Genomic DNA, 12,841 nt, shown 5'->3' on the forward strand with positions numbered 1-12,841 from the left:
CACACACACACACAGATCCAGAACATGCAGGAGGACTGGGATCACTTCGGTACAGTAGTTGCACACATACACACACACACACACACACACACACACACACACACACACACACACACACACACACACACACACACACACACACACACACAGATCCAGAACATGCAGGAGGACTGGGATCACTTCGGTACAGTAGTTGCGCGCACACACACACACACACACACACACACACACACAGATCCAGAACATGCAGGAGGACTGGGATCACTTCGGTACAGTAGTTGCACACATACACACACACACACACACACACACACACACACAGATCCAGAACATGCAGGAGGACTGGGATCACTTCGGTACAGTAGTTGCACACATACACACACACACACACACATACACACACACACACACACAGATCCAGAACATGCAGGAGGACTGGGATCACTTCGGTACAGCAGAGGATGTCACTCATACACTCGCCGCTAGCATGAGATGTTTCGCAGGTCGTTCACACTGCTCTTGTCCAGTGCTAGCTCTCTTTCCCGGTGTTCAGATATTCCTGAATTATGCCTGTCATCCAGGATCACTGTCGTGCTTCTTACACAATCACATGGTCATTATTACCATCATTATCAGACTGTAAATGTCTGATAACAGTAGTGCTAACTAACCGGTAGGCTTATGAATATATTGAATAAAGAGGAAAAAACAGCACAATTTCACTAGTCAAAGTTCTCCAAGATTCTTCTCCATAGAAATAGGAATGTGTCACTGGCACTGAGATGAATGTCTGACACACACTTCAGTCAACAGAGAGAGCATGTGAGCAATGATGAAGTCAAGTCATATTTATTACTGTAGCACATTATTTCAGAAACGCTCTTATGCGTGTTAAACACAGGAAAGGAAATGGCTCAAAAAATCAAGATCTGCTTTGCTAATTACTATTCAAAATAACGTCACTGTTTTTAATAATGTGCAATACATACATATCTGTCAACAAAACTCATGGCTAGTGGATTATGAACATTTGTAGTTAGGGTGAGTTTCACATCCTCAGCTTTAGGAAGGTGTGTATGCCATCATACGGTGCGGGGGTGTTGTGTGTGACGCCTGTGGTCTCAGTGTAACTCAGGCTTGTTCAGTATGTGAAGATATTTCCAGCTTGTTCGCTGACCTTTATTCTTTATTCTTACCCCTCCTCTGTCTCCGTCTGTCCTTGTCTTCTCCTTGAATTCTTCAACATGTTTTCCTTGCCTTCACTTGTAAGATGGAAAAAATGAAATCATGTTGTCTTATAAATTGCTGTTCTTGCTGTTCTTGTTAACATTTGTTGATGTACACTGGTGTTGTGAGGGGTGTAGTAGTCGTTGCTCAACCGCTGAGGTCTAACTTTAGCAGTGCCGTGATCGTCCGCTCCTGCGTCTCGTCTTTCAGACGCTTGGGAATGTTTGTTCTGTCGTAATGACCCACACATCAGATTGGCTTTACTACCGCTAGTTAAAAGTCTAATGCAGGATGTGAAACTCTACGAGCGAAGGTCGCTGATAGATGAAACAATAACCAGCCAGTCAGATTTCTTACCCAGCCAATTTATCAAAAGCAAAAAACTAATTTAGCGTGCTTTACTTTATACATAAATGTTTGTAGATTAGTCATTGTAATTTGCACATAAAATGGACCTTCCTGAAAATTCCACCCTGGATTTATAAAGGCTTTGTTACTTCAGATTTGATAGTTAAACATGTGTATGTTAATGGATTTCAATCATTCATATATATATATATATATATATATGGCATGCATGCATTCACAGTTGGTATAATCCTGCCCTCTACATGACTTACATCTGCTTCCGTTATTATCACAAGAGTTTCAGCTTCACTGATTATAATGGTGCTTAAGTTACCTAACACCAGCTGTGTTTGCACAGAAACACACGTGTATATGGTCATATGTGAGTTGTGAGTGTTGTCGTGTGGTTCCCCGTAGAGCCCATGTTGAGCGCTCTGCTGCGCCGGATGCCTGGGCTCGAGGCCTGTGAGATCCAACAGCTGGTCAACTGCCCAGAATCCTTCACTCCGGACATGCGCTGCCTGATGGGAGAGACGCCGGGGATCTATGGATACTTCGTGTTGGCGGGCATGAACTCGTCTGGGCTCTCGTTCGCGGGCGGAGCGGGGAAGTAAGAAAACAGCTCTGCTGGACGTTTCTGCAGCTTTGAGTCTGATAAGTTCACAACAGCTTCTTCTTCCCGCAGATATCTGGCAGAGTGGATGACGTACGGATACCCCAGTGCTAACGTGTGGCCGCTGGACATCAAGCGCTTCGGGAACCTGCAGAGCAGCCGCACGTTCCTGCGCCACCGAGTGATGGAAGTCATGCGTGAGTATCAGCCACTCTTACTAACATGAGTATTAGCCACAGTTCCTGACAGAGACTCGAGTGAGTATTAGCGAGTGAGTATTAGCCACAGTTCCTGACAGAGACTCGAGTGAGTATTAGCCACAGTTATTGACAGAGACTCGAGTGAGTATTAGCCAGAGTTACTGACAGAGACTCGAGTGAGTATTAGCCACAGTTACTGACAGAGACTCAAGAGAGTATTAGCCACAGTTACTGACAGACTCGAGAGAGTATTAGCCACAGTTACTGACAGACTCGAGTGAGTATTAGCCACAGTTACTTACAGAGACTCGAGTGAGTATTAGCCAGAGTTACTGACAGAGACTCGAGTGAGTATTAGCCACAGTTACTGACAGAGACTCGAGTGAGTATTAGCCACAGTTACTTACAGAGACTCGAGTGAGTATTAGCCACAGTTACTTACAGAGACTCGAGAGAGTATTAGCCACAGTTACTGACAGAGACTCAAGAGAGTATTAGCCACAGTTACTTACAGAGATTCGAGTAAGTATTAGCCACAGTTATTGACAGAGACTCGAGTGAGTATTAGCCACAGTTACTGACAGAGACTCGAGAGAGTATTAGCCACAGTTACTGACAGAGACTCGAGAGAGTATTAGCCACAGTTACTTACAGAGACTCGAGTGAGTATTAGCCACAGTTACTGACAGAGACTCGAGAGAGTATTAGCCACAGTTACTGACAGAGACTCGAGTGAGTATTAGCCACAGTTACTGACAGAGACTCGAGAGAGTATTAGCCACAGTTACTGACAGAGACTCGAGTGAGTATTAGCCACAGTTACTTACAGAGACTCAAGAGAGTATTAGCCACAGTTACTGACAGAGACTCGAGAGAGTATTAGCCACAGTTACTGACAGAGACTCGAGAGAGTATTAGCCACAGTTACTGACAGAGACTCGAGTGAGTATTAGCCACAGTTACTGACAGAGACTCGAGTGAGTATTAGCCACAGTTACTGACAGAGACTCGAGAGAGTATTAGCCACAGTTACTGACAGAGACTCGAGAGAGTATTAGCCACAGTTACTGACAGAGACTCGAGTGAGTATTAGCCACAGTTACTGACAGAGACTCGAGAGAGTATTAGCCACAGTTACTTACAGAGACTCGAGTGAGTATTAGCGAGTGAGTATTAGCCACAGTTACTGACAGACTCGAGAGAGAGTATTAGCCACAGTTACTGACAGAGACTCGAGTGAGTATTAGCGAGTGAGTATTAGCCACAGTTACTGACAGACTCGAGAGAGTATTAGCCACAGTTACTGACAGAGACTCGAGTGAGTATTAGCCACAGTTATTGACAGAGACTCGAGTGAGTATTAGCCACAGTTACTGACAGAGACTCGAGAGAGTATTAGCCACAGATACTTACAGAGACTCGAGTGAGTATTAGCGAGTGAGTATTAGCCACAGTTACTGACAGACTCGAGTGAGTATTAGCCACAGTTACTGACAGAGACTCGAGTGAGTATTAGCCACAGTTACTGACAGACTCGAGTGAGTATTAGCCACAGTTACTTAGAGACTCGAGTGAGTATTAGCGAGAGAGTATTAGCCACAGTTACTGACAGAGACTCGAGTGAGTATTAGCGAGAGAATATTAGCCACAGTTACTGACAGACTCGAGTGAGTATTAGCGAGTGAGTATTAGCCACAGTTACTGACAGACTCGAGTGAGTATTAGCCACAGTTACTTAGAGACTCGAGTGAGTATTAGCGAGAGAGTATTAGCCACAGTTACTGACAGAGACTCGAGTGAGTATTAGCGAGAGAATATTAGCCACAGTTACTGACAGAGACTCGAGTGAGTATTAGCGAGAGAGTATTAGCCACAGTTACTGACAGACTCGAGTGAGTATTAGCGAGTGAGTATTAGCCACAGTTACTGACAGAGACTCAAGTGAGTATTAGCGAGAGAGTATTAGCCACAGTTACTGACAGACTCGAGAGAGAGTATTAGCCACAGTTACTGACAGACTCGAGTGAGTATTAGCCACAGTTACTGACAGAGACTCGAGTGAGAATTAGCCACGGTTACTGACAGATTTAGTTGTTTGTGTGTTTATTCCCTGTGTGTGTGTGTGTCTGTGTGTGTGTGTGTCCACCAGCGCTCCTGTACGGACTGAAGGTTCCCCGCTGGGACTTCCAGACGGGCCGGCAGCTGCGCACGAGTCCACTGTACGACAGGCTCGACACACAGGGAGCGCGCTGGATGGAGAAGCACGGCTTCGAGCGAGCCAAGTACTTCGTTCCTGCTGGGAAGGGTGAGAACCAGCGCTGACCACGATGTGTTCCCAGTTTAGGTTATTTTCTGTCACTATCGGTTCAGAATGATGGGTTTGATTCTACAAACCCAGTCAAATGTTTGGACACACATACTTAAAGATGCACTTTTATGATGGATAGATGCACTTTTATGATGGATAGATACATTTGAGCCTCTTCAGTGTGACAAAGTGTTTTACTTATTGTCTAAACTTTTAACCAGCTGTGTACTTTATCAATATTTAACAGATTAGCATGGATGCAGCTTAGAAGATGAATGATCATCACCCTTTACCACTTTAAGATATGAAAGCAAATGTCCAGCTGTGATATTTCAGTGTCACTAGCGTCCCTGTCTCACAAGTATTGGTCTCGAATCCTCACAGATTTACTGGCGCTGGATCAGAGTAAGACCTTCTACAAGCCCGACTGGTTTGATATCGTGGGAGCAGAGGTGAAGTGCTGCAAGGAGGCGGTGTGTGTCATCGACATGTCCTCCTTCACCAAGTTTGAGCTCACGGTGAGTCCGTTCATCCCTTCACCGTCATTTCAGTATGGAAGAAAAAAGTAAAAATAAGCAAGGTAAAAGTTTGACTTTTGACAATTCTGAGAGGAAAAAATCTGAATTGTGAGTTAAAAAGTTGCAATGACCTTTTTTATTTCCATATATCACCTTCATCAGTCTTCAGATGTCTTGTGTGTGTGTGTTTCAGTCTGCGGGCGATCAGGCCCTAGTTCTGCTCCAGCGTCTGTGTGCTAATGACCTGGACGTGCCGGTTGGACACATCGTCCACACGGGGATGCTGAACGAGAGAGGCGGCTACGAGAACGACTGCAGCGTGGTGCGCCTCAGCAAAAACAGGTTCGCAAACAGGGACACTTTCCATAAAGCAGGGCTTTTTGACATGCAGGTTCATGTATTAAAGTACAAAACATTCATATTATATGGCATTAACCAACTAACCAGGACAGCAGATCCACCTGCGTATGCAAAAGTCACCAAACCAGACTCTAGATCCAGATCAGTTCATTATTATTGACATCATCCGGTTCTGTCCCCAGTTTCTTCATCATTTCTCCCACGGATCAGCAAGTTCACTGCTGGTCTTGGATTAAGAAGCACATGCCCAACGATCCGCAGCTCCACCTGGAGGACGTCAGCTGGAAGTACACCGGTGAGAAATAATACATCTTTACCAACTGAAGTTACATTGTGTTTTAAATCAGGAAAACCTTCCATTAAAGCTAAGCTAGTTTTTCTTTTTATTATTTTTAAGAATCATGAAAGCCATTTCAGTGATTTCTCAGCACACTGTTGAAAATCTGGGAATTGTTTGGTCTGAATCTGTCGTGATGTGGCAAAGTCGCTCATTTCAATAGGACTAGCCTTATAAGTGAAGTAGAGAGTAAATGTCAGAAATGAAAGGAGCCTTTATGGCCTGGGCTTGTGTGTGTGATGCAGTAATCGGTGTCATGTGATCTGTAGCTCTGAATCTGATTGGCCCGCGAGCCATGGACGTGTTGTCTGAGCTGTCGTACGTGTCCATGACCCCGGAGCACTTCCCCTCGCTCTTCTGTAAGGTGAGGAAAGCCCTTCTGCTGAAAGATTAGTCATAACTAATGAGCAACATTTTCAACACAATATATTGTAAAACAAAACAAAACGTCTGAGGAATCATGCGTTGTTAAAACAAATAAATCACGTTCAGAGAAGAGCTTATGCTCAGAAAGGGGGGTCGATGTTAAATGGGACGGTCCCTCCTACGAGAACTGTTCTTGTTGCCTAGCAACAGCTGCCGTTGACGAGTGCAGTAACACTTGTACTTTTTTTACACTGTCTAAAAACAAAACTGGGTTCACAGCCTTTCTTAATATGATCACATTGGTCTATAAAATCACACCTTAGTAAGATATGTCAACATTTGAACCTCTTTCATTTTATTTGTTTTATATTTGTATCGTTAGATATACGAGTAAGTTTAAACCCAATACTTAGTTTTAAAAGAGTAATCCAGCAAAAAAATTGGTTACTCTTTATTTGAATGTGTCCTTGTTACAGTGTAATTAAACACTGAAGTACTGAGTAATTTTAATTAACAACTTGCACTTACTTTAGGGTTAGTTGCATGCAATTATGCATAATTTACTAAAGCAAGTACAGGACAGGTAACATGTAACAAGGACACTGTAAAATAAAGTGTTACGGCGTCACCGGTGCACAGTGCATCTTGGGATCGTCTGGTAAAGGATCCTCTCGCTCTATCCTGAGGCGTTTGTAGGAGTTTTGGAAATGCGACAGTGTTTGATGCGTGTTTGAACGCTGACTCTGAGTTTCCTCACTCCTGATTGTGTCTTGCAGGAAATGAGTGTGGGATACGCCAACGGCATCAGAGTCATGAGCATGACACACACCGGAGAGCCCGGCTTCATGCTGTATATTCCCATAGAGGTAAGACACACTGACCACTGCAGACTTCAGTGAAATCAACATCTACTGAGAAACAGCTGATCATTAAAACCATATTCATGGTATAAACATTAGCTGTGTTTTCATGGACACTAATAATCCGATAATCGGACCAGTAGCGCAATCGGAATAAAAAAGCAATGTAAAAGTAAAAAAGTAAAAGTAACATGTAACCATATCAATCGGAATGAATAAAGTGTCATAAATGAGTGTGCCGTCATTCTGTAATTCTCTTAGCACTCATCGTCTGTGAAGTGGAGCAGGACAGTCCTCGCCTCAGACTCGCATCCACAGAACACACAGTTTTGGGCACGGGAAGATACAAGCAGCATGGCTCAACGGTTCAGTGCTCGTCGGCGCATAATTAGGACCCGAAATAGATAAATATTAAGTCTGCTTTTTAAAACAAAGAAAAGGAGGATAGTTAGTGTGCAACAACAGCGGGAAACTCTGTATATTCGTGTCGTGTGCGCATGTCAAAAGATGAAATCCGATCAGAAGCTTTTGTGACATATAAACACGCAACCCGATCACTCTTTTAGCGTTCATGTAAACACTACGTTCGGATTCATCAGTCGGAATGGATTCATTCAGATTGAAGCAAAAAGTGTCCATGTAAACAAAGCTACTGACTCTATTATAAGGAGCTGTTCACATGGGATGTTCACACATATGGCTATCGAGACATGTTTCTAAACGTTCAGCTCAGGGTCATTTTAAACGCGTCACACATCGTGCACAGATCTGTGTGAACGGCACAATCTCTGTGACCCAGCGTTCTGTTCAAAGCTCTGAGATCTTGCTCTCCTGTTCCCAGTATGCACTGCATGTGTATAACGAGGTGATGTCAGTGGGGCAGAAGTACGGCATCCGTAACGCGGGCTACTACGCTTTACGCAGTCTGCGCATCGAGAAGTTCTTCGCCTTCTGGGGGCAGGATCTGGACTCCTTCACCACACCGCTCGAGTGCGGCCGCGAGTTCAGGGTCAAGTTTGACAAGGTGAGTTTCTGGCACTCTTGAGTTCAGCTCTTTCACATTAGACCTGTACGCAACCTCTCACAGATACCCAGAATGCCCTGAGCAACATGCGAAACAGCTCTCAGAACAGCTTAGCAACTACAACATCCCAGCATGCTGTTCTTAAACCACACGTCTAGCTTATGGTCACTGTTCTGTATGGTAAATAGTTGCTACATTTCAGTTCTGGACGTTTACACTGCAAGAGATATTAATATTGTTGACCTGTTTACACATGAAGGTTGGTAATCCAGAGCTCGATAGTGTTGGGTTTATTCAGCTCAACGCCACAGAAACACACACCACAGACACGATGAAGTGCATTCTGCTGGACAGCGCTGATTAATCCTTGTGTCGAGCTGAAAATCATTTACCTAATTTGCTGTTTCAGGTCAAAAATGGCTGGTAAATCTCCTATTATTATCATTATGCCATATTATTTTATTATTGTATTCAACTCGTTTTCTTTCAGTTAACACAGGTGTTGTATTTCTTTTTGGATCTGATTGATCTGAGTTGATGCTCTTCACCTTATTCACCTAAAAAACAGAGGGTTCATTCTCTGAATAATGCTTTTGGACTGTATTTTTATACATAACAATCTAACATTAAATATCAGATTTACACTTTACACATTTTGCGGTACGTTTCACAGAAAACAGCATAACATAGATAAGGAAAACAAAAAAGAAAATCAAATATGAAAGAGAAGGACCAGACAAGATGGAACTCAAATTGATAGTTTACTCAAATATTGAAAGTCCTGTCATCATACTCACAATCATGTTGGTTTAAACCCATAAGTCTTTCATTCATCTTTAGACACAAATAAAGACATTTTTAATATTCAATCATCATTTCTGTCCATTTATTGAAAGACATAAAAGTAATCCGTATGTCCGCTGTTTCGAAAGCTCAAACGTGCGCGCAAGCGTGAGAACCAGTGAGGTTTATTCTTTGCGCGTGACACACACACATTGGAGCTTCCGTTAACCATAAGATGTGCTTTGTGTTTATATGTGAAAAAACGGCACATTTTTTATTTGTTTATCATATAAAGCCGCCGATCGCGTCTCGTTAGAAGACTTGGACTGAACCTGCTCGCTCCGTGTAACAATTAAGGTGAAGTTTTGTAAACCTTATGTAACACTTAGAACAATGGCAGTTAAGGGGCTTTATGCAACACTCATCGTTTTTTTAAGAGATTACTTAAGGGAAAAACAGATACTTAAAGGGATACTCCACCGTGTTTTCATATTAAACTATGTTTTTCCCTTAACTAAGACGAGTTGATACATACCTCTCTCGTCTCAGTGCGTGCACTCAATCGCTTTGGCGCGCGGTGACACTTTGAAAGCACTTAGCTTAGCCCATTCATTCAATATGGGCCAAGCAGAGAAGCTACCAAACACCTCCACGTTTTCCCTATTTAAATACAGTTACTCGCGTAGTGTAACTCGACCTAGGACGGTAACACAAAACAAAACGTTGCGCTTTTCTAAGCGTGTAAAATGGATAACTATATTGTATGGCGGAATACCATGGCAAGTGCTTGTAAGCACTTCGTCTTGGCGCAGTAATATCTTCACTCGTGAAAAATCCTCTCACCGGCCCCCGCTCCCTCTAGTGAAGATATTACTGCGCCAAGACGAAGTGCTTCTTCTCTATCTTAACTGTTCCTCACACACTAATCTCTCTGCTGTAGGACACAGGGTTCCTCACACACTGATCTCTCTCTCCTGTAGGACACAGGGTTCGTCACACACTGATCTCTCTCCTGTAGGACACAGGGTTCCTCACACACTAATCTCTCTGCTGTAGGACACAGGGTTCCTCACACACTGATCTCTCTCTCCTGTAGGACACAGGGTTCCTCACACACTGATCTCTCTCTCCTGTAGGACACAGGGTTCCTCACACACTGATCTCTCTCCTGTAGGACACAGGGTTCCTCACACACTGATCTCTCTCTCCTGTAGGACACAGGGTTCCTCACACACTGATCTCTCTCCTGTAGGACACAGGGTTCCTCACACACTGATCTCTCTCTCCTGTAGGACACAGGGTTCCTCACACACTGATCTCTCTCCTGTAGGACACAGGGTTCCTCACACACTGATCTCTCTCTCCTGTAGGACACAGGGTTCCTCACACACTGATCTCTCTCTGCTGTAGGACACAGGGTTCCTCACACACTAATCTCTCTCTCCTGTAGGACACAGGGTTCCTCACACACTGATCTCTCTCCTGTAGGACACAGGGTTCCTCACACACTGATCTCTCTCTCCTGTAGGACACAGGGTTCCTCACACACTGATCTCTCTCTCCTGTAGGACACAGGGTTCCTCACACACTGATCTCTCTCTGCTGTAGGACACAGGGTTCCTCACACACTGATCTCTCTCTCCTGTAGGACACAGGGTTCCTCACACACTAATCTCTCTCTCCTGTAGGACACAGGGTTCCTCACACACTGATCTCTCTCTCCTGTAGGACACAGGGTTCCTCACACACTAATCTCACTGCTGTAGGACACAGGGTTCCTCACACACTGATCTCTCTCCTGTAGGACACAGGGTTCCTCACACACTGATCTCTCTCCTGTAGGACACAGGGTTCCTCACACACTAATCTCACTGCTGTAGGACACAGGGTTCCTCACACACTGATCTCTCTCCTGTAGGACACAGGGTTCCTCACACACTGATCTCTCTCCTGTAGGACACAGGGTTCCTCACACACTGATCTCTCTCTCCTGTAGGACACAGGGTTCCTCACACACTAATCTCACTGCTGTAGGACACAGGGTTCCTCACACACTGATCTCTCTGCTGTAGGACACAGGGTTCCTCACACACTGATCTCTCTCTCCTGTAGGACACAGGGTTCCTCACACACTGATCTCTCTCTCCTGTAGGACACAGGGTTCCTCACACACTGATCTCTCTACTGTAGGACACAGGGTTCCTCACACACTGATCTCTGTCCTGTAGGACACAGGGTTCCTCACACACTGATCTCTCTCCTGTAGGACACAGGGTTCCTCACACACTGATCTCTCTCCTGTAGGACACAGGGTTCCTCACACACTGATCTCTCTCTGCTGTAGGACACAGGGTTCCTCACACACTGATCTCTCTCTCCTGTAGGACACAGGGTTCCTCACACACTGATATCTCTCTCCTGTAGGACACAGGGTTCCTCACACACTGATCTCTCTCCTGTAGGACACAGGGTTCCTCACACACTGATCTCACTGCTGTAGGACACAGGGTTCCTCACACACTGATCTCTCTCCTGTAGGACACAGGGTTCCTCACACACTGATCTCTCTCCTTTAGGACACATGGTTCCTCACACACTGATCTCTCTCTCCTGTAGGACACAGGGTTCCTCACACACTGATCTCTCTCTCCTGTAGGACACAGGGTTCCTCACACACGGATCTCTCTCTCCTGTAGGACACAGGGTTCTCTCTCCTGTAGGACACAGGGTTCCTCACACACTGATCTCTCTCCTGTAGGACACAGGGTTCCTCACACACTGATCTCTCTCTGCTGTAGGACACAGGGTTCCTCACACACTGATCTCTCTCTCCTGTAGGACACAGGGTTCCTCACACACTGATCTCTCTCCTGTAGGACACAGGGTTCCTCACACACTGATCTCTCTCCTGTAGGACACAGGGTTCGTCACACACTGATCTCTCTCCTGTAGGAAACGGTTCCTCACACACTGATCTCTCTCCTGTAGGACACAGGGTTCGTCACACACTGATCTCTCTCCTGTAGGACACAGGGTTCCTCACACACTGATCTCTCTCTCCTGTAGGACACAGGGTTCCTCACACACTGATCTCTCTCCTGTAGGACACAGGGTTCCTCACACACTGATCTCTCTCCTGTAGGACACAGGGTTCCTCACACACTGATCTCTCTCCTGTAGGACACAGGGTTCGTCACACACTGATCTCTCTCCTGTAGGACACAGGGTTCCTCACACACTGATCTCTCTCCTGTAGGACACAGGGTTCGTCACACACTGATCTCTCTCCTGTAGGACACAGGGTTCCTCACACACTGATCTCTCTGCTGTAGGACACAGGGTTCCTCACACACTGATCTCTCTCTGCTGTAGGACACAGGGTTCCTCACACACTGATCTCTCTCTCCTGTAGGACACAGGGTTCCTCACACACTGATCTCTCTCCTGTAGGACACAGGGTTCCTCACACACTGATCTCTCTCTCCTGTAGGACACAGGGTTCCTCACACACTGATCTCTCTCAGGACACAGGGTTCCTCACACACTGATCTCTCTCTCCTGTAGGACACAGGGTTCCTCACACACTGATCTCTCTCTGCTGTAGGACACAGGGTTCGTCACACACTGATCTCTCTCAGGACACAGGGTTCCTCACACACTGATCTCTCTCTCCTGTAGGACACAGGGTTCCTCACACACTGATCTCTCTCTCCTGTAGGACACAGGATTCCTCACACACTGATCTCTCTCAGGACACAGGGTTCCTCACACACTGATCTCGCTCCTGTAGGACACAGGGTTCCTCACACACTGATCTCTCTCTGCTGTAGGACACATGGTTCCTCACACACTGATCTCTCTCTCCTGTAGGACACAGGGTTCCTCACACACTGATCT

The 12,841-nt window shown here is 45.3% G+C and overlaps 1 protein-coding gene across 5 annotated transcripts in view; it reads left to right on the plus strand.

Moving 5' to 3' along the window:
• Positions 1-12,841, plus strand: part of pdpr (pyruvate dehydrogenase phosphatase regulatory subunit) — a 58,342-nt gene that overhangs the window by 41,732 nt on the left and 3,769 nt on the right. For 4 of the 5 annotated variants that reach the window (XM_084124014.1, XM_084124015.1, XM_084124016.1 and 1 more), the window contains 9 exons: positions 1,993-2,185; positions 2,261-2,385; positions 4,538-4,693; positions 5,081-5,214; positions 5,408-5,556; positions 5,757-5,869; positions 6,181-6,275; positions 7,054-7,143; positions 7,979-8,161. In XM_084124014.1, the coding sequence (XP_083980140.1) occupies positions 1,993-2,185; positions 2,261-2,385; positions 4,538-4,693; positions 5,081-5,214; positions 5,408-5,556; positions 5,757-5,869; positions 6,181-6,275; positions 7,054-7,143; positions 7,979-8,161 (1,238 nt within the window). Of the gene's footprint in view, positions 1-419; positions 450-1,992; positions 2,186-2,260; positions 2,386-4,537; positions 4,694-5,080; positions 5,215-5,407; positions 5,557-5,756; positions 5,870-6,180; positions 6,276-7,053; positions 7,144-7,978; positions 8,162-12,841 lie in introns of those variants that run through there. The other variant, XM_084124018.1, reaches the window with a different exon arrangement.

Source organism: Abramis brama (assembly GCF_963993115.1).
Source record: "Abramis brama genome assembly, chromosome: 9".
NCBI classification, from domain to species: Eukaryota; Metazoa; Chordata; class Actinopteri; order Cypriniformes; family Leuciscidae; genus Abramis; species Abramis brama.